Here is a 27361-nt window from a genome sequence, read left to right as displayed (position 1 = left end):
CACCCTGGACCTCCACAATACCTAGCAAGGTGTTTAGTGCTCTGGATGAGGTAGCCAGTACCAGGCATGTGTTGGAACCAGCTTTTTAGAAGGCTTCCGTTGGCCTCCCTGCTCTGCCCTTGCTAGCTGTGTGGGCTTAAGCACGTCATGACCTCTTGTCTTCATCTGGGGATTAAGTTTGTCGTGTATGTGAAAGAACCTCCCTTGGACACCACTTCCCTGCATGTTGTGTGTTGGCTGGCTTTCCCTCATACCCAGGTGTACCTGAAGCAAATTTAAACTCTGCTCTTGGAAGCAGTCCAGCAAACATTTACAGACAGTGATCCTAAGTGCCCTGCTCTATGAAGGGATACAACGAGACTGGCCCAGTTTCTGTGCCAAGGAACTTTCGCTCTTGAGAGCTCCTCATTTATCAGCAGGTGGAGGCCATGCCAACCCTTGTCTCTCCCTCCCAGCATGCTGGGCCCCAGGGAAATACAGAACATCACATAAAGCAGTTCTGTCAGCACGGGCTGCCTCCCAGGGTCAACTCCTTGGAACAACTTGGCAGGAAGAAGAAAGACAAGAAGCTGGCTGGCCTTACCACTAGCTTTTTGCCTTCGTTCCAGAAGCGTAAGCCCATAGCTTGCTTGAATGCCTGGGAGAACCATGCTGTGCACTTACACTAATCTCCTGGATGGGAGGGGGTGGGGGTGGCAACAAGCCATGATGGGTGGGTGGTTAATACCGGCTCCTAACCTTGCTTCACACACCCAGAGGCTGGGGTGTCAAGAGAGACTTTTCTGGTATATTCTTTTATTCAGGCCACCAATCTCAGACCAGGGAAACATAATCTTAGAACTTTTCTGGGTAATTAATCTAAGATACAGAGAAATCTCTTATGTCAGGAGGATTGTTTTGTTTCATCTTTGCCTTTCAAGTCCCTCAGTTATGGCTCTGAATGAAACTGGAGAGGAAGGAGGAGTTGGTTGTTTTTTCCTTGATTTGGGGCTGAGCGGGTGGGAGAGGAGAGCAAGTTGTGCTCACAGTTGACTGCACTGCTCTCTCTCCTTGTAGGGGTGTGCTTGCTTATTCGGAAGGGGGTGGCTGGGAGTGTGGGATCCAGAGCACCCCTGTTGTTGTCCCGACCCCCGTCCTGCATCTCTCATTAATGTCTGCCCCTCTCTGGTCCCCAGGTGCTGCACCTGTACTGTGACACTTGCTCGGTGCCCATCTGTCGTGAGTGTACAATGGGCCGGCACGGGGGCCACAGCTTCATCTACCTCCAGGAGGCGCTGCAGGACTCACGGGCACTCACCATCCAGCTGCTGGCTGATGCCCAGCAGGGCCGCCAGGCAATCCAGGTCAGTTCTTCCCCACCCTTCACCTATTTCCCTTGTTCCTTCTTGTGCATAAAACCTTTCCCACTCCCTTTCAGATGGCATGTGTAGATTATGGGGCAGACTCCAGTGTGCTGGAGCCATGGAACAAGGACCCAAGTGAGCTCATGTGACATCCACGCAGCAGCAGTCCCTCAGGAGTCGGGGAGCATGCAGGCCTCCTTGCAGTCTTATGAAGATGAGAGGGATGTGGCCAAAGTTACTGGCCAGTCAGGGCTTGTTCCAGACCCCTGGGCTGGGCCTCCCTCACATCATCTGCCTGTTTCCCATCCAGCAGCCCCCTCCCCAAGTCCAAGTGGACCGTAGCATGCAGGACTGCAGAAAGACTAGGCACTTAATGGTTTTCAGTCAGAGAGCATTGCTGTTCAGATTGATTTCTTTGTAGGTGAGAAATCAGTAAGCATGGAAAGTTTTACCCAAGGTTCAGAGTCCCAAACTCTTTCCTGGGTGATAAGATCACATCCTGATAATTTAGACCCTTGTTTCTGTTGAATTCCCCATCCCTTTGGGGTTAGGAAGTGACAAGTGTAACCTTGGGGCATAGCAAAGTTCTCTTACATAGGCAGTTAAGAGTGTTCCTGAATTGAATTAGAATCTTCCTGCCTGGTCCGGGTGACAAGGTTTTAGGAAAACAAAAAATCATGAGATGTTTGCCTTGTTTTATAGAATAAGGTTGAAAGTCAAGAAACACTGCTAATCCTTGAGAAGAAATTGAATAGGAAACTACTGGTATTTACATTCTAGAGTATTTGAATAAGTGAATTGTTTAAAGAATAAGATCTTTTTGGAAGTGGTAAGGAATTGATCACGTGCTCTAAAGGAGGCGGAAGGATGTTTTAGGATTTTAAGTTTCTCGGCAGCTATCACATTCCTGTGCATGATATTGAAGTAATCTTTCCAATGAGTCAGACTGTCTCATATTCAAGTCGTAAAATAGGAAGTTTGAGAGTCTATTTTCTAGAATGATTCATTCCGTCATATTCTTATGCCAGAGTGATGTGCTTTCTTTCAAATGCCTTCAGAGTGTCTCTTGGTTGTTGTTAACTTCTTGTTTGCCAGCGTCCCCACTAGTGCATAATTCCTTTTTATTTTTCAGTGAATCGGTGTCCCCTTGGATGAAGTGGTTGGTGACTTCCATTTTTATGCCACTACAGTTAGGACCTTCTCAAATGCCTTAGCCTGCTGGTGTCTCCTGAACACTGGCTGATATCTGGGTCCTGCTCCCTAGATTGTGGTATAATCTGATCAACGCCTTCTTGCCTTTGAAGACAAAACACTCAGGGGGTCCTTGAAACATGATTGAGAGAATTGCTGGTGCCCTCTGTGCTTTGTTGGCATCAGCCATTCTCGGGACAAAAATGAGTTGTGATGATTTGCTACAGGCTGAAGGAGACATCTGTGGTTAAAATGATGAAATCTCAGGGAAGTGGAAATTTGAGCTTTTTGTAAAGAGAGAGAAGTAGAGGGACAGAAAACTTTGCCTGCCTTGCACAACTTTCTAAAGCAAATACGGTCAGTGTTAGCTGGGAGTCTGCTGTGTGAGTAGTGAGAAGCACCTAGGAGTGAAATTGAAATATTAGTTGGTACTGCTGTGTCTGATGCCAGTATGAATACTGGATCCTGGGGGTTTGGGTGGAGGAGTCAGGTGGCAGGTGAGTACTTGGGGTGAGGTGGAAGGCTTGGTACGTTAATAATCTGTATGGCCATACTCAGGTACACCTGCTGAACATCAACTGCATGGATTAGGAATTGACTTTCTAGAAAGTCCTTGTTTAACCGTGGTGTTTGTGTGTGGCAGGGGGGCTATGTTGTGCCCTTTCGTGGCTCTTGGTTGTAATTCTTTAAAACCTACATTTAGCCAGTGATCTGAAGATTGGGGTATGATTGGCACCCGTTTCTGTTTGAAAGTCCTTATCAGATTCTCAATGCATTGACCATTGCTAGAAAACTATCTGGAGGCCCTCTATGAAAGTGGAGCGTTGAGATTCATGCCTGTTAAAAAAAAGGAGTCCCCGTGTGTTGGTAGAGAACACAGCGCCTCTTTCTCTCTGAGTTAACTGTGATACCAGCACACGCCTTTGGGAGCAGGGAGGGAAAGCTGAGGTAAAGATTGAAGACAAGTTAGCTTTGCTTAACAACATTTGCCCAAAAAGCCAGTTTGTTCCCTTGCACACCACAGAAACAAGCTCTGTCCCCAAGGTCCGAAGACTGGTGTGACCCAGTTTTCGTTGTGAACCAACGTTTTGCACATGGGTTCCTTGTAGGGGTCAGTCAAGAGTTATGTGTTACTGGAACTGACTGTGAGTGAGCACAGGAGGAGCCTGGGGGTTCACCGGTTCGGATCCTGGGTGCGAACATGGCACCGCTCGTCAAGCCATGCTGAGGTGGCATCCCACATGCCACAACTAGAAGTATACAACTATGTACTGGGGGGCTTTGGGGAGAAAAAGGAAAAATAAAAAATCTTAAAAAAATTAATTTATTTTTTTTCTTCTCCCCAAAGACCCCCAGTACATAGTTGTATATTCTAGTTGTTAGTGCCTCTGGTTGTGCTCTGTGGGACGCCACCTCAGCATGGCTTGATGAGTGGTGCCATGTCCTGTGCCCAGGATCAGAACCGGTGAAACCCCCGGCTGCCGAAGCGGAGCGCGCGAACTTAACGACTTGGCCCTGGGGCCGGCCCCTAAAATTTTCTTTATTTATATAAAGAGATATTTAGATTTCTGTGTTGGTGTACAAGTGTCTTCTCCTTTGTTGGTCACTAAACAATGGAAAGAATGACAGCCCCTGAAATTTTGAGATGCGCCCCGCAGGGTAAAATGTGACCTTGAAATGCCATAAAAGAACACAGTGATTTGGGTGCAGGTTGCTTCAGACACTTGATATCTTCATGGAGTGGGTCAAAATGTTAATGAAGTAAACAGCCCAACCACAGAATTTTTACGCTATCATTTAATAGTGTTTATACTGAAAAGTACACCTGAGGTGGTGTGAAGACTTTTCTTAAAGTGAACATTGGAGAAGGAAGGAATACAGTCAGTTAACATATAATTTGGGGCAAGTGGTAAATTTCTTGAAAATATACATATAATTTGTCCCCTGCCCCCTTATGTTTTAAAGAAATTCATTCAACCCATGTAAACCAAAACAGAGAATGATTCTGGTCACAGGGTAAGAAGAGTTCTGATTTCTTTCACAGGAAATATTTAAATAACAAGTTTGATTTGGAAATCATTGGTCTAAGAAACGCCTAGATTTGTTTTTTGGTTTTTTTTTGCTCTTGTTAGTTTACTCTTATTAGTGTTAATTTATTAAGTGTATCATTCAGGAACTCTTAAAAGCTGCTTATTTGTACAGGCAAATTGGCAGATCCAAGAAACAGTAGATATTCTAGAAGTAGGCTTTATTTTGCTAATAAGATAGTTAAGAAGACATCAGACCAAATCAGGGGTGATGAAGGGGGGTGAAGGAATAGATTTAAATCCATTGGAACAAACACTAAAATCAAAACTTAGCTGGATTAAAGGGTTACGTGGAGGGGAGGGGGGAAAGCATTAAATATAATAATAATAAAGGTAGATATATATTAAATTCCTAAAGGCATGAAAGAACTCTAAGATTAGAAGTGATACTAGAAACTTCTGCATATTAAAAGGAAAACAACAAACTAGAAAATATGCTGGCAAATAGTTACTGTATGAAGAGATCATAAAAGTAGGTACAATAGGAAGACACAGATAAAGGAATGAAAGAGATGAAAACATACCTTACAAAGAAAATCCAACTACTTAATATAAATATACGAAAACATAATCAGCCTGAGCAGTAATCTAATTAAAATGACATCAGGATACTATTCCGGACAAATAACTGACTGTGTGTTGCACCATGCTTACTCTGTGGGTGGGAGAACGTGCATTGAAAACTGTCAAAGCCTTGAACCTGGAGGCACTTTTCCTCCTTTGGGACTCTCCTGTAAGGCAGTGACCTGCATTCTGAAGGTATTCGTTGCACCATTGTGAATTGTCAATAGGAGTAAGATTTTTTAGCCACTTAAATTTATAAAAAGTTTGTGATCACATTTAACACGCACATGCACATAAACACACACATCGTGTTAAGTAAAATGAGCAAACCATGAAGTTGGTTCAAGAAAAATGAGGCAAAACCAGAAAACAGTACTCAGAAAAATAAGGGGAGGTGGTAGAAATAGGCCAAAATATTAATAGTAGTGTTTTCTTGATTATGGTGGGACTGAGGCACTTTTTTTTCAGTTTTACTGAGGAAAACTGATACACAGTAGACTACACATATTTAAAGCGTGCGACATGTTTGACGTGTATTTCACCCAAGAAAACATCACCACAGACGAGAGTGTGAGCATGTGCATCACCCCCAAATGTTTGTTTATATCCTTATCGTAATCCCTGCCTTACTGCTCCCATGTTCCCAAGCAACCACTCTTTTGCTTTCTGTCATAGACTAAGATTTTGTTCTGTTTTTGATCAATTAGGAAATGAATTTAGCAATGAGTAACAGGCCTTCTCTCTGCTCCCAAAAAGTAGTGCTTTAAATACTCACGATTTTAATCTCCTCTATTTAAAAAAAAAAAAAAAAAGTCTGGAGATACAGGTAGTCATCGGAGAAGGCTTCACTTCTCCCCTACCATTTCTAGGTGTCGACATTCATCCCTATGGCCCAAAATGGCTGCTGGAACTCAAGCAGTCACATCTGTGTTCTGAACAATTAAAAGGAAGTGGGCACGCCTCCTGCCTTTTGTAGAGATTTCCCATAAGTCTTGGCATAACAATTACTCTATCTGTTCGCCAAAGCCCAATCTCATGGCCACATCGGTTGCAAGGGAGTTTTTTATGCAAGCTCAGTATAGCCTGAAATAGCTAGAGCTCTGTTATTTTTCATCTGATGTTAGTAGTAAGTCAGTAGTAGTAATAAAGATGAAATGCACGTTGTAGACAACCAGCTATCTTCGCCCTACCCTCTTCCTAATTTCCTTTATTGGACATGAGTTGTCTACCCAGTTAGAGAAGTAAACATTGGCATTCTTCATGTTAAAACAAGTGTGATAGATATTACAGCATTTAACACAAAAATGAGAACTGAGGTTAATGACTAAGCATAATTATTTTAAATTGTACAAATGAAATTGTAAATTAATCTAGACTTTCTGGACTTCTCTGGTCCCCCAACGTCTGTTTTTGTTCGGTCATTTTATTAGACCAAGTCACCTGCAGACACTCCTGCTTGCCACGATGGCAGGTTTACTGCAGTGAATGCCGAGAGTGCCTGCCGTCTCCTGTGAACTTACATCACCGTATTTACTCTCCCAGAAAGCAGATCAAGGAAACCTTTTTTTTTACTATTACAGATAAGGAAATGGAAGAACAGAATTAGTTGCTTTGCCCAAGATCCCAGATCTCATCAACCATAAGTCTTCCCTTTTCATCCGTCAGAATTAACAACGTGTTTACTGAGCTTCTCCTCTGTTCCAGGCACTGAAATAGGTGCTTTATATGTGCATAGTAGTGTCTGAGGTGTGGATGTTGTTCCTTCCATTTTGCAGAGAGAAAACTGCTTCAAAGAGATTTAGTAACCTGCCAGAGGTCACACTGACTGTGAGCAGAGGAATTGCGTTTGAATACAAAACTGGTGGTTACTTCTTCTCATTTTGGGAGGCAGGCGTGCTTGCGCGCTCGCTCGCTTCCCTCCCGACTCCCCCCACCCCCACCCCCCAATCCATGACCCAATTAAAGTTTTTCCCATGCTGTATTAATTGGGACTCTTGGTTGCAGTTGACTATAGGGGAATGAATAGTCTCAGGTGACCAGGTAGAAGAATATGGATGGATCAGGCTTCACGTATCCAGGGACTCAGACCTTGGTGCCAGCACTCTGTCACTTAGCGCGGCCCTTTTCTCCACAGTAACCTCATTTTTGCTGCTGGACATGGGCTTCGTCCATGCCATGGAGAGAAGGGTGGGCATAAATGGAGATGTCTTCAGGCTTGTGCTGTTCCATTCTAGCAGGCTGCCCTCAGGGAAGGAGTGAGTTCCCCTTTTCCTCTCCTCTCCTCTTTTGGGGGTGGTTGGGCAGGAGCTGGAAGGTCTATATGTAAAATCCCAGGGAAGAGCCCCTAATTGTCCTGGCGTCAGTCATCATTCATGCCTCCTTGGGCACTGTGGCTAGAGGCACTAGGATTGGGAGCTCCCTTTGGACTGAATGGATGAGCAAGAACACACCCCCAAAGGAAAGGACACTAGCCAGGTAGGTTTAAGTGCTTACCAACTTTACAACACCTTTAAGTGAGTATCAGTGCCATTTTACAAGGTATCTGGACTTGGTACAACTTGAGGGTGGTGTTTTAATTTCCATTTACCAGCTTCTGTTCAGAAAATACTTTTGTAGGAACTTCATTCCCTTTCTTCAACCAGGGACATTTGTCTCATAGTTTCTCCTCCAGAGTTGGGATAATATACACTCCCTAGAGGCTTAGCAGAAATGTTTTTGCCTTTCGTCAATCACTTCTGGACCCCAAATTATACCACTGACCCATGTTGACGTGTTTGTGCCAAAAGGTTTGAGACTTACTCTGGCTCCTCTCCTGTAACAAATAAGCAGCCTCGTGCCGCATGCAGTTGTATGTTAACTTCCCTAGCAAGGTTATCTTGTCTTGGGCACCTATTTTCCTCCAGTCCTGATGTCCCCATCCACTTATTTTCAGGATTTATTTGTGTGTGGGGCTGGCCCCGTGGCTGAGTGGTTAAGTTCACATGCTCCACTGTAAGCGGCCCAGTGTTTCGTTGGTTCGAATCCTGGGCACGGACATGGCACTGCTTATCAAACCACGCTGAGGCGGCGTCCCACATGCCACAACTAGAAGAACCCACAACGAAGAATATACAGCTATGTACTGTGGGGCTTTGGGGAGAAAAAGGAAAAAATAAATAAATAAAAGGTAGATTTCCCCAACCGTTTTTTTTTTCCCCCAATTTTTGTGGGGGTGGGGTGGGGGGAGGAAGATTAGCCCTGAGCTAACTGCTGCCAATCCTCCTCTTTTTCGCTGAGGAAGGTGAGCCCTGAGCTCACATCCATGCCCGTCTTCCTCTACTTTATATGTGGGACGCCTGCCACAGCATGGCGTGCCAAGTGGTGCCATGTCTACACCTGGGATCCTAACTGGCAAACCCTGGGCCGCTGAAGTGGAACGTGCGCACTTAACCACTGCGCCACCAGGCCGGCCCTTTTATCCAGTGTTAAAATACAACTGTTGGAAGTAGTTGACTATGAACCAAAGTTCCTAAGTTACGTCACTGACTCACAATTGTCTTTATTTAGCATGGCAATCTTAGTTCTAGAACAGAAACCCAGAAGTAAATCTTTCAATTAATTCTAGATCCTGTAAAGAAAATTTACCCTGATGAGGGTCTGGAGTCACCCACAACAAAGCAAGCATGGAAGATGTCTCTGGTCTACCTCATCAGTGTTTTAAGGGTGATCACTTATTTTTAGTGCTTTTACAACATTCTGTTACTTTCGCTTTGACTCTTCAAAGTACGACAGTTTGCTCACTTACGTAATTAGAGTATTTCACAAGGTGCACTGATTCACTGAGGATATCATAATCAGGACAAGAATATAAGTAGTTCACATAAGAGAGCCTTGATTGTTTAATTACCTATTTCTTTCATCCCATTTAAGATGCTGTTGATTAGAAGATACATATTTATTTTATCTACAACTAACGGGGGGAAAAACTCGCCTACAATTTAAGATGTTAAATGTAATAAAAATTACATTTTAGAGTGCACTGCAGGAGTTCCCATATCTGGTGTGGTGGCCTGCGAGTTTACAGGTGACATTTGCATACTCTGTTACCTTCTATCAGGACGCTGTAAATGCCGGTCATCAGGCCACCACTGTTCCCCATAGCAGACATCACTAATGGCTATCTGCACTCTTTCCTGTAAAACTCATATTTGTCTTCAGACTCCTTCTCTGTAGTGTGACAGTCCCTCAATAGTCAGCTGGCATGCACTGATTCACTGCCCAGATTGAGACCCTCAGCTTTCAGATTTTTGGCTGGATCGGTTAACATCCAAAAGATAACATTTTTTTCTCAAGCCCCATGCTTATTGAGTGGCATTGTTTTTCTTGCTTCAAAGTATATATTTCTGTTTCCCAAGCTTATGCAGCCCTTTTACCCACTGCCATATTCCCCAACCAAGCCCCTCTTGTCTCCTTCAAATGCCCTGCTTCAGAAAATAGGGACTAGTTTGGCAGGTCCTGGTCTGCACATCTTGGAATGGAATGCTTGCCTAGGTTGTGTACTATCTGGAGAGGAAATACCCATTTTGTCTCTATGCACAGGGCTTTTATGACTCAATCTTGGGGATGATAGTGTCCTTGCATGCTTGGGCAATGACTCAAATTGCAGTCATATCTTTGCACCCTTTCTACCTGTTTGAAAAATGGAAGAAACAGTTCTTATTATAGAATGGAAGTTCCAAACCCAAGGGCCTTCAGGGACCTGGCAGGAAACACGAGGGAGTAAGTCTGGCGAGGAGACACTCACTATGTAAACTCTCTAGGTATGCAAAATGGGGTGGTCATTGCTCTCTCCAGCTGGTTCCTGCCCTGCAGGAATGTGGGCCTGTTATTCCCATATCTCCTGATTTTTATGGAAGATAGTTTGGTAAGTAATCTGATGTTGGTATAGATAGAAAGCAGTTTGCTGCTTCTGCTTTCCATTGAGGAAGCGTTAAGAAATGTGGACATCGGCTTGGTTGCCTTAGTCGGATATTGTCTTGGGTGCCACCTCTGTGCTAATGAATAGCCAGCACATCTGAACACAGGGCGAGCCGCTCTCTCGGCTCTAACCCACCCTTTTGCACTAGTGCTGTGTGATGCTGAGGCTGCAGCACTTCACACCGCCTATCTGGAAGGAGAAAGGGACTTGCGTCTTCCTTTTGACTTCCTGTTCTTAGCAGCAGCATTTTTCAACCTGGCAGCTGAAGTTGGTTCCACAGTGAGCTGGGCACGGCCCGTCCTCCATACTTCTGGGTTCTGTAACCCCAACTTCTCTCTGTTTTTCCAGCCCAAGGGGAGGACGCTGCTTCCTCCAGTTGCTATCTCTAATCCTCATTGTACCCTCTGCCCTGAATTCCCTCCATTAAATTATCTCTGTTTAAATGTCTTGTGAGGTTTCTGTTTTTCTGAATGACTGACTCCTGACGGACAGCCTGAGACATCCACAGTCTACCACCCCATTATGATGTCTGCTTGTGTGCACACTTGATTGGTCCTTCTGATTTTTTATCCTTAGGGTAATTGGGATATATCCCTCTGCTTCAATTTGTGGGCTACTGTATTAGTTTCCTAGCGCTACTGTAACAAATTAGTAAACTGGATGACTGAAAACAATAGGAATTTATTCCCTCACAGTTCTGGAGGCTAAAAGTCCAAAATCAAGGTGTCAGTGGCACCATGCTCCCTCTGAAGGCTCTCAGAAAGATTCTTTCCTTCCTTCCTCCTAGCTTCTGGTGGTTGCCAGCAATCCGTGTGGTTCCTTGGCTTGTACCTGTATTGCTCCCAATTTCTGCCTCCATCTTCACAAGGCCTTCCCCCTGCGTGTCTGTGTGTCTTCTCTTGGCCTTAAATGGATACCAGTCATTGGATTTAGGACTCATAATCCAGTATGGCCTCATCTTAACTAATTACATGTGCAAAGACCTTATTCCAAATAAGGTCACATTCTGAGGTTTCAGGTGGGCCTGGATTTGGGGGGCACAGTATTTAACCCAGTACAGTTACCTAGTGCTTTGATATACATGGTTACGGCCATAGACATGAACAAATGTAAAATGTATAGATTGTTCCTGTTGCAACACAGTGGCTGAGTACCATGGACTATGGACTTAGCCCCCAGTTAGTTTGATATGTAGTGGCCTTTGGGACAAGTTTGTAAAGGTGGAGCAGAAACATTATGGGAAGGTGTCCTTCACTTCCAGTTTCAGGAAGGAAGTGGCATCTGAGCTCAGTTTTGAAATTTAGGGCGAATTGGGAAGAGAGGGCATTCCAGACCAGGGTTGATAGCGTGTGAGGCGTCTAGATCAGCCCACGTGCCAGCTCTGATCAGCTCAGGGGATCCTTAGACCTCACAGGGGTTTGGCTGAAGAATGCAGTGAGCAGTTAACCATGTCAGCCATGGGGGCAGCTGCAATGTGTGGGTGTGGCTCCTGTGCCATTAATGTGTCATCCAGACTGAGAGGATTAAAGGTGGTAAATAGGGCCCCCAGTTGTAGATGACCAAACGAGTCATATCTTTTTTATATTTTTATATTTATATAGTCATATATTTTTAAGCATATCTTAAAAATAAGCCAGGTTGTGTATTGTTCACTTCCATGTATATGAAATATCCAGGGTGGACAGGTCTGTTGAGCCAGTGGATGATGGCTGCCAAGGAGGAGAGGGAGGGGAGATGGAAGATGTCTCCATGGGTATGGAGTTAGTTTCCTTTTGGGGTGATGAAGGTGTCCTGGAGCTAGGTAGTGCTGATGGTTGCCCAACATTGACTGTGCTAAATGTCACGAATGGTAAATTTTGTTATATGTATTGTACCACAATTTAATCACAAAATAAGGCAGGAAGTGTGAATAGGCCTAGGTATGTGAGCCTATCTGAATGACGAGCTAAGTGGGATGCGGGGAAAGGATGGTGAGCTTCTGTATGCAGGTGTTTGTCTGCCGAGCATTATTTATAATAGTGCTTTACTCTGTGCCGGGTTCTCTGCTCAACCCTTTCCATGTATTGCCCTGCGTTTTCCTCACGTTCACCCTTCACCGTGCTGAAGAAGGCCAGGAGTTTGTCCAGGGCCTCACACCTACTAAGAGGTGGAGCTAGCATTTGAACTTGGGCCACCTGCCTCCAGGGATGCCCAGGACTGTCCAGTTTTACATGTTATTCTACATCCCAGAAACTCCTCCAGGGCACACGTGTGATTGGTCCTCCTGAACACATTCCCGAGCCCAGGTCTGGCTCCAGCCCCTTTCTGCTTCCCCAGGCCCCTCCTGATTTGGGACCCCTACTTGGAAACCATCAGCAGTCACTTTGGAATCCCTGATTTAATACCTCAGTATCTCGAAGAAATCCTTGTGGCTTTTTGAGACATGTCATGTAATATTAATGAAAACACCAGGCCTTCTGTCTTGATCAATTTTTTATGAACAATAATACGTCTGATTAAACTGGCTGATTTACTAGGGCTGGTGGTACAGGGTAGGGTGTGTGGTGGTGTGTAGATGGTCTCTGGCAAACCGTCTCTGACCACAGGGCACAGTAGGTGGATCACACGATATTCCCACTATGCACTTGTTCTGGCTGGAACGAACTCTGCTGCTAATGACTTGACAAGAACGTGATGGATAACCACTGGCCTGCAGCCTGTTGTTCGACCTCATGTGAGGATGTGCCCAGCCTGCAGGGTTTCCCCAGGTGGGGAGTAAGCCAGAAAGGCTTTGGAAAGTTGCTCGTGTGCCCAGGGCAGTACATTTCACATCTGATCCTCATTCCCGGTTTTCGGCTGTGACCTAGCTGCACCAGTTTCACTGTGTCAGAGTATCTCTCAATAGTCCTGACAGTCACTGTGTAGGTGCCATTTCTCATACAAAGAATTCCAGTGCTTGCCAGTAACTCCTACAGTTACATGTCAGGCAGATGCCATTCTCTCCCTAAGTGTCTGCTTTCTCTCCAAGGAAGTGGATCAAGCAGTCTGGGGGCCCAGGGTGTTAGCTTTTCAGGTCTGAAAAAAAGCAGACTTAAATGTTTTGTCTGAGGAGTGAATGTCCTTCTAATGCCATGAGGTTGTTTGTGGTTTTCCAGCTGAGCATCGAGCAGGCCCAGACGGTGGCAGAACAGGTGGAGATGAAAGCAAAGGTGGTACAGTCGGAGGTCAAAGCCGTGACTGCAAGGCACAAGAAGGCCCTGGAGGAGCGGGAGTGCGAGCTGCTATGGAAGGTAACATGCCCACGCCAATTCCATTCTGGCCAGCCTTCTCATGGGAACCACAGCAGAACCGCGAGGATTCTAATGTCAGATCCTAGACCCCACCTCCGAGTTCAGAACACTTGATAGTTTTCCCAAAAGTTTGTTGGCAGAAAGATGCAGGGGTCCCTGGAACATCACGGGTTCCATTCGAGCAGTAAAAGAACAAGAAGCCTTTTCAGAAGGAGTTGAAGTGGCCAGAAGTAGTACACCAAGGCTGGAAGGAATCTCAAGTTTTACGCTGCACACACTCAAAAGGAGGCAGAAAGGAGGGAGTACAGTCGGGATGTTGTTATGAAAGCAGACTGCTAGGAAACATCCTTATTTTTGTGTCCTGGCTGGTTGTACTTCCTGACCCCTTGTGGAAAACCAGTCCTCCACGTGTGAGGGCGGTGAGCATGTGGCCCTCCTTCCTGTTGGAGCAGGAAAGAGTGCTGAGTGCACGGGTGTGCTGTTTAGATAAACATCAGCTGGGAAGATGACTCTTCCCCACCCCAGCCACCATCCCAACGTTCTCTTCTCTGAGCTTACATCCCCACTCGGGAAGAAGAGGAGGGTGTGCTGTGACTGGACCGGTACCTCAGTACCTCCGTTGGACTTTGCATTTCGTTTTCCATTTAGTTAGCTCATGACTGCTCCCTGCCTTTTCTGACTTCTCAAGGGATATGGCTCAGTTGCCTTTTGACAAGAAGAGGCGATTCCTTGGGTGGAAAAGAAGTCCAAGGTTTAATTCAGCAGATATTGTATTCAGGCACCTTTGTGGGGCTGACACGGTTTTCAGACATTCAGATGTCCCCCTGGTCTGCCAGTCTCATGCCACCCACGAATGTTAATTATAACTGAAAGGGGCCCACTTCTTGCAACCTGAGAGCTCTGTGGTGAACTCTGCCACAAACTTGCTCTTCTGGATTTGCTGATGAAAAGCCCTTTGTGTGTAAGGGTTTCTGCAGATCTCACCTTAGTTACCCTCCCTCCTGTGAGGCTGACTCTTTCTAAAGACACTTCTCTTTCAGGAGGAATGGAAAGCAAGTTTTTACTCTGGGAGAGGCAAATTTGGAAGAAGAGTCAGTCTCTTCTTCGTGTAGTAAACTTCATTTCTAATTGCCTAAAAACTCATTCTCAGATAACTCCAAAGTAAGCTTGCTCATCTGGACGCACCTAAGTCCCATTTGTCTTTACTTTTTGCTATGGTACCTCACCCCAAATCCTCGGGAGTCCACCCTCCCTTTTACTAATTAATGATTTTTCTGCTGCCTTCCAGCCAAGCCTTCCTGCCTGTGTCTGCCTGGGCACCTCCTAGTTATATAATGTCTTGTTTTCTTGCATTCCTGGTTATTGAAGATGCTGAGTGCCAGGTGACACAGTTTTGTGTGTCTGGATGCACATCTTCGTTCTTTGGGCTTATAGGTTTCCAGTGGACTTGGCTTCCTCATGGGATTAGCTGCAACCACATGATTGAGGGATCAGAACCAAAGCCCAGAGGTTTGACTCAGGGCAAGACCAAAGGACAAAGCTTCTCTTTAATCTGTCCCCACACGGGCCTCTCTCTACACACGTGTCCTGTCTCTAGAGTGGACAGATGAAAAAGCATGAATGGGTCAAAAATCACCTCATCACCACCCAAGGGGAAATACGATTAACATCCACGCTTCCCAACAGTGGACCCTTATTCTGACAGAGACTTTCTGTAGCTTTCGGATCAGTACAGCGCTCAGAGTCATGGTCCTCTGCAAAACAGCACAAACTTGCTGGGGGACTTGCTGATTCTCTTCACAGGGGAAATCGCTTAAAATTAGAGGACTTTTAGATATTTAGTGCAAAAGAGTGGAGAAATTCTTATTTTTCATTGGTTAGGCAAAATCCCACATTCCTCAATAGTGTGCTCTGAGAACCTCAGGAGCAGGAATTATTTTGGCAGGTCAGAATCCATATATATTCTAGCATTTTAGATTTAGAGGGTTCTTTTGGAAACAATATAGGCTAATTTTGCCAAAAACTTGCTGTCTCCAAATTTGGGGTGTGGGGCCTTTCTGGCTCACTGTTGAAGGTTTCTAAAACCTGTGAAAAGAGAAAACTGAATACAGGAGACAAGGAGAAGAGGGGGTTTGTAATCTTGCATGAAGTGCTCACCAAATCCTGTTACTCTCGCTACAGACTGTCTTTCTGCCTCTCACCTTGTTTGTGTTTGGGGCTGGGAGGCAGCTGCGGGGTATCTTCCAAGAGATTTCAGGCTCTGTGTAGCTGCACTGCAAAGTCAGTCTTCGGGGAGTGCAGGTCTGGCCTTGTGCTCAGTCCATTGGGAAGTCCTGCCGGTTTCTGCCTCTTTTCTCTCCACCTGCAAAGCCACCTGTCTCTGACAAACCTTTATCCCTAGTCACTGTCTTTCACACTCTATTTCTGTTCTCTAACACCTAACACTGTCTAAAATTATCTTCCATCATTTCTTTGATCTTTTTTTTATTGAGGTTATGGTAGTTTGTAACATTGTGAAATTTCAGTTGTACATTATTATTTGTCAGTCGCCTTCTAGACTGCCACTTCACCCTTTGTGCCCAGCCCCCACACCCCTTCCCCCTACCCCCTGGTAAAAAAAAAAACAAAGAGAACTAAATAGTTCTCTTGGTCCATGTGTTTGTTTATCTTCCACATATGAGTGAAAGCATACAGTATTTGTCTTTATCTGGTTTATTTTGCTTAACATAATACCCTCAAGGTCCATCCATGTTGTTGCAAATGGGATGATTTTGTCATTTTTTATGACTGAGTCGTATTCCATTGTGTGTGTGTGTGTGTGTGTGTGTGTGTGTGTGTACGTACTCACACACCATATCTTTCTTATCCACTCATCAGTTGATGGGCACTTAGGTTGCTTCCATGTCTTGGCTATTGTGAATAATGCTGCAGTGAACATAGGAGTGCACACATCTCTTTGAATTGCTGGTTTCAAGTTCTTTGGATAGATACCCAGTGGCAAGATAGCTGGGTTGTATGGTATTTCTATTTTTATTTTTTTTAGAAATGTCCATACTCTTTTCCATAGTGGCTGCACCAGTTTGCATTCCCACCAGCAGTGTATGAGGGTTCCTTTTTCTCCACGTCCTCTCCAACATTTGTTACTTTTTGTCTTGGTTATTAGAGTCATTCTAACGGGTGTAAGGTGATATCTTAAGAGTAGTTTTCATTTGCATTTCCCTGATGATCAGTCATGTTGAGCACCTTTTCATGTGCCTGTTGGCCATCTGTATATCTTCTTTGGAGAAATGTCTGTTCATATCCTCTGTCCACTTTTTGATTGGGTTGTTTGATTTTTTGTTGAGTTGTGTGAGTTCTTTATGTATTATGGAGATTAAGCCTTTGTCAGATATATGATTTGCAAATATTTTTTCCCAGTTGGTGGGTTGTGTTTTCGTTCCAATACTGGTTTCCCTTGCCTTGTAGAAGCTCTTTAGTCTGATGAAGTCCCACTTGTTTATTTTTTTCTTTTGTTTCCCTTGTCCAAGAAGACAGCATGTCCAAAAAGATGCTTGTAAGTCCAGTGTCAAAGAATGTACTGCCTATATTTTCTTCTAGAAGTTTTATGGTTTCAGGTCTTACCTTCAAGTCTTTGATCCATTTTGAGTATTTTTGTGAATGGTATAAGAGAATGGTCTACTTTGATTCTTTTGCATGTGCCTGTCCAGTTTTCCCAACACCATTTGTTGAAGAGACTTTCTTTTCTCCATTGTATGTTCTTAGCTCCTTTGTCGAAGCTTAGCTGTCTGTAGATGTGTGGTTTTATTTCTGGGCTTTCAGTTGTGTTCCATTGATCTGTGTGCCTGTTTTTGTACCAGTTCCCATGCTGTTTTGATTACTGTAGCTTTGTAGTAGATTTTGAAGTCATGGATTGTGATGCCTCCAGCTTTGTTCTTTTTTTCAGGATTGCTTTAGCAATTCTGGGTCTTTGGTTGCCCCATGTGAATTTTGGGATTCTTTGTTCTATTTCTGTGAAGAATGTCATTGGGATTCTGATTGGGATTGCGCTGAATCTGTAGATTGCTTTAGGTAGTATGGACCTTTTAACTATGTTGATTCTTCCAATCTATGTGCCTGGAAGATCTTTCCATTTCTTTGTCTTCTTTGATTTCTTTCGTTAAAGTCTTGTAGTTTTCATTGTATAGGTCTTTAACTTCCTTGGTTAAATTTATTCCAAGATGTTTTATTCTTTTTGTTGCAGTTGTGAATGGGATTATGCTGTTGAGTTGTCTTTCTGTTAGTTCATTGTTAGAGTATAGAAATGCAACTGATTTTTGCAAGTTTATTTTGTTCCCTGCAACTTTGCTGTAATTGTTGATTATTTCTAATAGTTTTCCGGTGGATTTTTTAGGATTTTCTGTATATAAAATCATGTCGTCCACAGACAGCGAGAATTTCACTTCTTCATTGCCTATTTAGATACCTTTTATTTCTTCTTCTTGCCTAATTGCTCTGGTGAAAACCTCTAGTACGATGTTGAATAGGAGTGATGAGAGTGGCACCCTTGTCTTGTTCCTGTTCTCAGAGGGATGGCTTTCAACTTTTCCCCATTGAGTATGATGTTGGCTGTTCATTTGTCATATGTGGCCTTTATAATGTTGAGGTACTTTCCTTCTATGCCCATTTTATTGAGCGTTTGTATCATAAATGGATGTTGGATCTTGTCAAATGATTTCTCTGCGTCTATTGAGATGATCATGTAGTTTTTGTTCATTGTGCTGTATTACATTGATTGATTTCTGCATTTTGAAACATCCCTATGTCCCTGATATAAATTCCATGTGATCATGGTGTATGATCTTTTTTTTTTTGGAAGGTTAGCCCTGAGCTGACATCTGCTACCAATCTTCCTCTTCTTGCTGAGGAAGACTGGCCCTGAGCTAACATCCGTGCCCGTCTTCCTCTACTGTACATGTGGGATGCCTACCACAGCATGGTGTGCCAAGCAGTACCATGCCTGCACCTGGCGAACCCTGGGCCACTGACGTGGAACGTGTGAACTTAACTGCTGCACCACCAGGCCGGCCCCTGATCTTTTTAATGTATTGCTGTATTCGGTTTGCCAATATTTTGTTGAGGATTTTTGCATGTATGTTCATGAGTGATATTGACCTGTAATTTTCCTTCTTTGTGTTGTCCTTGTCTGGCTTTGGAAATCAGGGTGATGTCTTTGTTTGCTTTTTTAATATGTCATTTTAAAATATAAGCTCTGAGGGCAAGGTCCATGTTTCTTATTGGTCACTGTGTACGTCCAGGGTCTGGCAAAAAGGAGGTACTCAGTAAACATTTGTTAGATTGCTGTTTTTAACTTTCATTTTGATTTAATTTCTAACTTACAGAAAAGTTAAAAACTGCATATATCCTATACCCAGATTCACTGATTATTTACATTTTGCCCCATTTTCATCCTTCTCTCCTGTATGTATTATGTATTCGATTTGAGAGTGAGTTGGAGTGTTGGAGACACGCTGCCCCACTACCCGCTAAATACATCAATGTTTATTTCTTCTGAGCAAGGACATTCTCTTATATAATCACAGTTAATCAGAAGTTTAATCTTGATACTAGTATCCAATCCTCAGTCCATAGTTAAATTTCACCAACAATGTTTTTAACAGCAATATCCCCCTAGTCCAGGGTCACACATTGCATTTACTTGCCGTGTCTCTTTAGTCATCTCCTGTAATCTGGGACAGTTCCTCAGCCTCCTTTTCTTTGGATTTTGCTATTTCTGAAGAGTGCAGACCAGTTGTTTCTAGTAGGCTTTCGCTTGGTATGGGTTTGTCTGAGGCTTCCTCGCGATCAGTGTCAGGTTCTGTGTTGTTTCTGTGCTTGGTTCTAAGCCTGTGTTCTCTCTCCCTATCCCTCACCTTTTCCTGCAGGTAGAGAAGATCCGCCAGGTGAAAGCCAAGTCTCTGTACCTGCAGGTGGAGAAGCTGCGGCAGAACCTGAACAAGCTCGAGAGCACCATCAGTGCCGTCCAGCAGGTCCTGGAGGAGGGGAGGGCGCTGGATATTCTGCTGGCCCGAGACCGCATGCTGGCCCAGGTGCAGGAGCTAAAGACCGTGCGCAGCCTCCTGCAGCCCCAGGAGGATGACCGGGTCATGTTCACACCCCCCGACCAGGCCCTCTACCTCGCCATCAAGTCCTTTGGCTTTGTCAGCAGTGGGGCCTTTGCCCCACTCACCAAAGCCACGGGCGATGGCCTCAATCGGGCCCTCCAGGGTAAGGTGGCCTCCTTCACTGTCATTGGCTACGACCACGATGGGGAGCCTCGCCTCTCAGGAGGTGACCTAATGTCAGCCGTGGTCCTGGGCCCCGATGGCAACCTGTTTGGTGCAGAGGTGAGCGATCAGCAGAACGGGACTTACGTGGTGAGCTACCGGCCCCAGCTGGAGGGTGAGCACCTGGTGTCGGTCACCATGTGCAACCAGCACATTGAGAATAGCCCCTTCAAGGTGGTGGTGAAGTCGGGCCGCAGCTACGTGGGCATTGGGCTCCCGGGCTTGAGTTTCGGCAGCGAGGGCGACAGCGACGGCAAACTCTGCCGCCCTTGGGGCGTGAGTGTGGACAAGGAGGGCTATATCATTGTCGCCGACCGCAGCAACAACCGCATCCAGGTGTTCAAGCCCTGTGGCACCTTCCACCACAAATTTGGTACCCTGGGCTCCCGGCCTGGGCAATTCGACCGACCAGCTGGCGTGGCCTGTGATGCCTCCCGCAGGATCGTGGTGGCTGACAAGGACAATCATCGCATCCAGATCTTCACCTTTGAGGGCCAGTTCCTCCTCAAGTTTGGCGAGAAAGGAACCAAGAATGGGCAGTTCAACTACCCTTGGGATGTGGCGGTGAATTCTGAGGGCAAGATCCTCGTCTCTGACACTCGGAACCACCGGATCCAGCTATTTGGGCCTGATGGAGTCTTCCTGAATAAGTATGGCTTCGAGGGGGCTCTCTGGAAGCACTTTGACTCCCCACGGGGGGTGGCCTTCAACCACGAGGGCCATTTGGTGGTCACCGACTTCAACAACCACCGGCTCCTGGTCATTCACCCTGATTGCCAATCAGCTCGCTTCCTCGGCTCAGAGGGCACTGGCAATGGGCAGTTCCTGCGTCCACAGGGCGTAGCTGTGGACCAGGAGGGGCGCATCATTGTGGCGGATTCCCGGAACCACCGGGTACAGATGTTCGAGTCCAACGGCAGCTTCCTGTGCAAGTTTGGTGCTCAAGGTAGTGGCTTCGGGCAGATGGACCGCCCCTCCGGCATCGCTGTCACCCCTGATGGAATGATCGTCGTGGTGGACTTTGGCAACAATCGCATCCTCATCTTCTAATCACATCTTCTAGGCTTCTGTGTTGGGGTGTGCCTGTGTACCTCTCTTTCTCTCCTTTTGAATTTCAGAGAAGAAACAGTCTCAGGGAAATTTTTTTTCTTTTGTCTAAAGAGAACAAGAAAAGTACAACATTGCTTAAGTCCTACCTCATCTTTAGTTTTTTACAGATGAATGTACTTATCTTTTCGGCAGGGGTTGAGCCTGTGAAGTGATTATTTCTATCTACCTCATAAATCTTTACATTTCCTTTTCCAGCAGGCCCTCTGCCCTCCTCCCACCCTCACTCAGTGGAGTTCACGTCTCCCTCTGCCCCTCTGCGGGACGTGATATGCACAAGCCGAGCATCTCGATGGCTGGGAGGGCACTGGATATGTGTGGTGGGGTGCATTCTGTAGATTGAGCCAAGGAAACACGAAAAAACTACTAAGTAAAGAAACTAAAAACTATAAAACATGGGAAAATGGGATTTAAAATGCTTAATTATAGAGTATTTGTGTTCTTGAGAATACTTTCTTTATGGGGTTAGATTGTATTGTGTGATCTTGATCTTTTTGGAAAATTTTTTTTTTTAATTTTTTTTTTTTTTTTTTAATGCTGCAACAGAGAACTTTTCTGCGTTCTCCTTTTATACCTCAGTGTGTTTATCATCCTGTTCAGCATCTTTACTTATTTCTGGAAGATGTGGCTGTGGCTTGCTAGCCAAGAAAAGCAGACTATTCATATTTTAGGGTATGTAATTTTTGTTTCTTTTAAGAGAGGGTCTGTATTGTGTGTGTATGTCTGTTAAGGGGCGTGTGTGTGTGTTAAGCTCTCTTACACCAAAATAGTAAAGCTGAAAATGATATGCCACCTCCCAAAGAACCTTTTCTTTTCACACTTTTGTTTCTAAAAAATAGATGTAGTTCAGGATTTGGGGTTAAAAGTAGTCTCAAAAGGTAAGTATTCTTAGTTTGCTGTTGGTTGTAAAGAGTTAAGTGGAAGGAAGAAGAAAATTAACCTCATTCTCAGAAAGAGGGTTTTCAGACATGGACTGGTGTGTGGACATGAGTGGGTGGACATGCATGTGCTGAGGTGGTCCGTAGAGAGCATGAGAACGCAGCAGGGCACCCCCAAACTTCTGAACTCTGCAGGAGGGCGGGGGTTGGTCCCCGTCCCTAGATTGAATGTTGTTCTGTTAATGCTAGTTGTTTCTTTTCCTGAGAAGAGTAGGCAAAGGAATGAACTTTTATTTTAAAAGCACAATTTTTTCCTGCTTTGGAAGTTCAGGGAAATAGAGTGTTTGAAATTCAAGTTAATAGGAACAGCTCATCTCCACACCCTCTGCTCGGCTCACTTTTAGAGAGTGCTCTGCCCCGGAGCCATGCTGTGGGACCTCATGGTTAACGTCAATTTTCCCCCCAAAGGTCTTTGAATGTAAAGAATTTGTAAACCAAATTGCCCCAGCCTGAAACAGAGGACGTAATATCTTTTGTTAAAACTGTATGGCGGTACCAAAGAATGGACATTGAAGCCAGGCTCCCATTGCAGAACTGTGGGATGGCATCTGTCACTTTACAGGGTTGGTTTGTAGTAAGCTGGACTTGGATACAAAACCTTGTGCTTCTGGGCATTATCTGTCTTTCAACTGGAAAGTAGGTGTAGCTGATACCTGCTTGTCAGAACCCCTGTGGGTCCCTGTATTCCCCCTAAATACTGAAATAAGAACCAAATTCCAGGGTGGCACACTTCAGGAGAAAGAGGACCTCTCTGCCGGCAGTGGCTCACAGGGAGACCTCTTGGTTAAACAGAAAGACTAAGAGATCAGTTCTGTTCCTGTATTTAAGAGAAATTCATCGTCAGATATGGATGTAGTTTTGAATGAACAGAATAAACTACCAAGGGGAGTTGTCTTTGTCCTTGTCTTTGTCGTCCCCAAAGAAAAGGCGATGATGGGGACTGTGTGTAGCAAGTCAGTCAAGTTGCTTTTCCCATCCAGCTCCAGTGGACATTTAATTTGCCACTTCAAGGGACCCTGTCTCCTCCCATTGCTCCAGTTCTAGGCTGTGCAAGTGACCAAAATGGGGAAAAACTCACTTCATAAAGGAGAACTGCATGCAATAAAGGATCCCAAACTAGGACAGTAGCTCCAGACTGCTCCCCCGCTGCTGTGTGGCAGGGGGGCCGGTGTCCGGAAATCTTGTTTTGTCAAAGCTCCTTTTCTTTTATTGAAGAATTTAATAGTGAATCCTTCCCCAGTTCCTATTCAGTTGCCTTTTATTTTGCCCCTGAGTTCTAAGTTCTTAGTTCTTTGGTAAAGAGCTCATGTAATTAAACCTTTTTCTTTTTTCTTTTGGAATAATTTAGTGTTGATCTTCCTTCCTTCACCACCCCACCCCCCAACCACCAAACAGATCACCCTTTAAACACCAAAGGCAACAGGTTTTAAATGCTTAAAAAATATTTTTATTGAGGAAATGGATCTTGAAAGTTCTTAAAAATGTTCTCAGAAACCTGGGTCATGATTATGGCTGGGGTAAGTTATTTCAGGTAGTCACTGACTTTGATTTTCCCGTCTTCATTTTTGTCATCGTCTTCACTCTTCATCTTTCCTTCCCGGTTTCCCCATATGTGGGGAACTCTTGGGACCTGAGTGAGAATCTTCTTGGTGAATAGCAGTAACTCAAACTGCTTATTTAACGTTTTTCTGTGGATTTGGTTGTAAAGCCAGGGTTTCCACACGTGGCTGAAATAATCAGGTCTTGCTTAATAGACTGACCAATTTGCAGGCTTAAAGCTAGTAGGTCGTCCCCCGAATTGAGTGTGTAGGTGGGTGATACTGCCTCAGTACCCTCAATGCTGGTACATCTCCTTACCTTTTTGCACCCATCATTGTGCACAGCTTCCATTTGAGAAACATGGTCACACTTGGGAAGCTTTTGTTTTTAAAACATTGGCCCTCTGTGGCTGCCTGTGACTGACTCCTGACCCCCGGAGATTGGTGCGAAGCACTGTGGAGTGTGTATTGTATGATGTGGAACCCTCTAAATCAAGGATGAGAAAAGCCGACACTCAGAACTCCCTAGTATGAGTGAGGCTGTTCAAAAGAGGTGTGTTTAAATGCATATCTCCTGCCCATTTTGAGGTGACACTTGGTGGGTAGGAACTGGGTCAAAGAGGGGAGTCTTTAACATGGTGAGAAGATAAGGTTCTGGGTGCTGCAAGGGAGGAGGATAAAATGTTGAGTAAATGTGATATGTAGACAATAATCCCCATGTGTGTCTGATCTGGTCAGGTGGTGGGGTGGGGTGTAAGGTCAGTTTATATTTGGAGATGCCAATTTTATTTGGATATATAGGTCTGGGTATTGAGATGGCTAAAGGAAATTAAATAACCCACAGATAAAAACCACTTTTGGTTGACACTGACTTAACATTTCAAAAGTGTTAAAATCTTTTTTTTAAAAAAAATCATTCTTCTGTAAATTTGGTCACGAGAAGCCACGCTGTCTCAGAACCTGTGCGATATTGTGGCTGGCAGGGTGGCACGTGAGTTGGCTGGAGCCCAGTGGCCCGCGCGGTACCCCAAGTACACAAACTCTTCAACTGATGGATACCCTTTTAAGTCTGACTTATCTGGGGAAACACAAGGGTCCCATAAACAGAATCTAAATTATGTGTTGGGCCAAAAAAGTTGCCAGACGGAAGGCACTTTGTGATGGAGTTATAAGAATAACTTGAGATCGGCTCAGTCTGCTTTATTCTAGTTAAGCCAAAGCTTAATGATCTGAGGAGGGAAGTCTTTTTAGGCTTGAAGCAGCAGAATACTGTTTGTATATGTGTTGTCTTCCTCTCTGGAAGATTCTAAGATTGCTGTGTTCCGGTAGATAGTGAAAGATATGCCAAAGTTATAGGCTGTTTTTCTGTTAAAAAAAAAAAAAAAACCCAATGGTGCCAAAAAGTATTTAGGGTATTTATTTAAAACATCTCTCTTACCGAGTTTCCAACAGTGTGGGGCTGTCTAAAAGTCAAACTCTTGTCCTTGCATGGGCTGACAGCATAGAGCTGGGACCTGCCGAGGCTCTTGGGCTTCCTCTGGCTTCCTGCAGGCCAGGGGCACAGGACACACCGCTCCACACCCCGCCGGCTGCTTCGGTTTGATTTCTACCTCACTTTTGGCGCAAGTCGTCTACCTCACGTTAGCATCTGACGGGTCTCTGAAAAGAATAGTATTAATCCACCGGGGAGTGGGTGGGAGTGGGGAGCTACCTCTAGAAGAAAATGTGTTCATAAATCCAGAACTGATTTCTCCCGGGAGAAACATTTGATTGACCTTGAAAAAGAAACTTTGAAACCAAATATTCCTTTACTCAGGCAAATGTAGTTATAAATCCCAGTATTTCTTACCAATCTGGCCTTTTCTCCCCCACTAAGAATTGCGCGCATCATTGCCATGTTATTCAGTATTATGAAACTACTGGTTCATCTGACCTGTTTGAGGACTTAACGGCAAATAAAGACCTTTAGGTCTCTTTTTCTCTTCAAGAGAAAAATATTTTATCTATATTCTGAATGTCTGCAAATAGACCCTTGTAGGAGCAATTCGAAGGGTCTTAGCTGTTGGAAACATCAGACATTTGAAGGGAATGATCATCCTTTAGACTTGGTGATTGTAACTGTAGCTTTTCTGGACCCAGCAGGATGGGCATCACCATGACATTGCAACAATCACTGTTTCACTGAGCACTGACTGGTGGCATGTGTGTTGCTCTTTTGTGTTTAATTGTTTTTTCCTACCAAAGGTAACATGTTGACGGGTTGTATTTTTCCTTTGCTTATTAAATACTTGATAAAGTTGAGAAGCACATGACCGTGATATACTGTATCGCCTCTCTACCTCTCTGTTCTTTCCCTAGTTAATTTTTGTTTTGGTTGGAAGAGAGGGTCCTAAGACCACTGTAATTATTGTGAATTGGATTTAAAATGTCATGGTGAAGAAATACCTCAATGATGTCTATTTTTAAACTGATCTTACGGGTTAACAAGCCAGCCTGGTGGGATGTTTTCCATCATCATTTAACCAGTAATGGTTCTAAAAGTTTTGTGTATCCACATGGTCTTAGACCTCCTTTTAATGATTGTATTAACTTACAAGCTCAGGTAGTATTTTTCTTAAGGCTCTATCTTGGAGCACACTGACTGAATGTTAACGTGTGTAGCAAAGTGTTTACTTTCTTTAAATAACCAGCTCTGGAATAGTTTTTTGTGTTTCTAGCAGTCTGTGTAGTTGTCTGTCTTCAGAGGAAGATTTTTCACATTTCTGGGTTTTTCTTATTTTTAGGGTGGTAAGGTTTCTTTTTTCTTCTTTTCCCCTAAAATCAGTGCAGGTAAGAAGGGTGGGTGGGTAAGGGTTGTTGTTTTTAACTAGCATGTTAGGTATACTTGGGTGGGTGGGAGGGTTGTTAGTAATTTTTTAATGAATCTTGCTTAATACTGTCCATTAGCTGTCATGCCTGGTCAGCAAAATGCTTTAATTTTTAAGTGTAGAACACATGACTTGGTTGAGTTATTTTTTTCTTTTTGGTAAGAAAGGTAAATGGAGAATTGGAGAAAAATTAACATGGGCATGTTGCCTGATGTTAGAATGACGAAGTTAAACCTTTTTTTTTAATTTGTCCAAGGCAGACATGATGTAAGGAATATGCACCGCCAGAGTAACTCCCTGGGCCACAGAAACCATGCTGCAAGCCCGTCGGAGGGGCTGACTGCCTCCTGACACTTTGTAAAATGGGCATTGCTGTGGTGGTGTGGATCCCATCAATTAAGTGGAGAATGGGGAAGCAAAGGTTTTTCCCCAAACCTTTAAAGTGGGTTTTTGTTTGGGGCGGGTTTTTCTTTTCCTCTGGATTTTTACTTTTGAATCTTAAATGATAAACTGCAGGCCGCAAGCATGACAGGCAATGAGCAGATGAAGAACCAATGGAAAAGTGTTCAAAAACTCCTGTGTTAGCTAACAGGCTTCTGAATGTATCGCCGTGGTCCACAGAGAAGGCTGGAGAAGGTAGCAAGGAGATGCTGTATCAGCTACTGCAGCCTTAAAACAAAGTTGGTGTCTCTTTGGACTTTAAAATTGTTCCTATGCAGCTTATTTTATTTTTGTTTAATCAAATAAACACGAGGGTTTTTCCATGGAAATAGTGTGTCTGTGTGATCCTTTAATCCAGAATAAAGAAGGGGGTGTGCACTGTGCTTTATGAAAGGAAGTTTGAGGTGGATGGCCCAGAGGTTACCCGGCTGGTGGGCCAGATTTGGGTCCATGCAGTGTTTTCAAAATAGGTGGAACCAGCATTTGAAAATAGAGGAAATGTTAACGAGCCTAAATGTTTTAAAATCTATACTTCTAGATTCCTGGGAAATCTCATATCTGGCAGCTGCAGGCTGATCTCTCAAGCTGCTGAATAGCAAATGTCCCTTTAGAGGGATAAGAATGTGGTTTGCCAATTAGCACAGTCCTCTTCCCACCCACCCCACCCCTTCCCATAGATGCCACCGCCTTCGTGTGCACTGGCCTTATAACCCCTGCCGGGGGATGGGCAACTTGG

At 44.4% G+C, this 27361-nt stretch overlaps 1 protein-coding gene across 1 annotated transcript; it reads left to right on the top strand.

The window, feature by feature from the left end:
• Nucleotides 1-493: 493 nt before the first annotated feature.
• TRIM71 (tripartite motif containing 71) lies at nucleotides 494-26131 on the top strand. The gene is made up of 4 exons (XM_046655306.1): nucleotides 494-612; nucleotides 1176-1343; nucleotides 13277-13411; nucleotides 19333-26131. Exons 2-4 carry the CDS (start codon nucleotides 1230-1232, stop codon nucleotides 20782-20784), a joined length of 1701 nt encoding a protein of 566 aa, XP_046511262.1. The 5' UTR covers nucleotides 494-612; nucleotides 1176-1229; the 3' UTR covers nucleotides 20785-26131.
• The last annotated feature ends 1230 nt before the right edge of the window (nucleotides 26132-27361 follow it).

Source organism: Equus quagga, chromosome 1 (assembly GCF_021613505.1).
Source record: "Equus quagga isolate Etosha38 chromosome 1, UCLA_HA_Equagga_1.0, whole genome shotgun sequence".
NCBI classification, from domain to species: Eukaryota; Metazoa; Chordata; class Mammalia; order Perissodactyla; family Equidae; genus Equus; species Equus quagga.
Note: the sequence above shows the minus strand (reverse complement) of the source record. Positions and strands in the feature narration are given on the sequence as shown.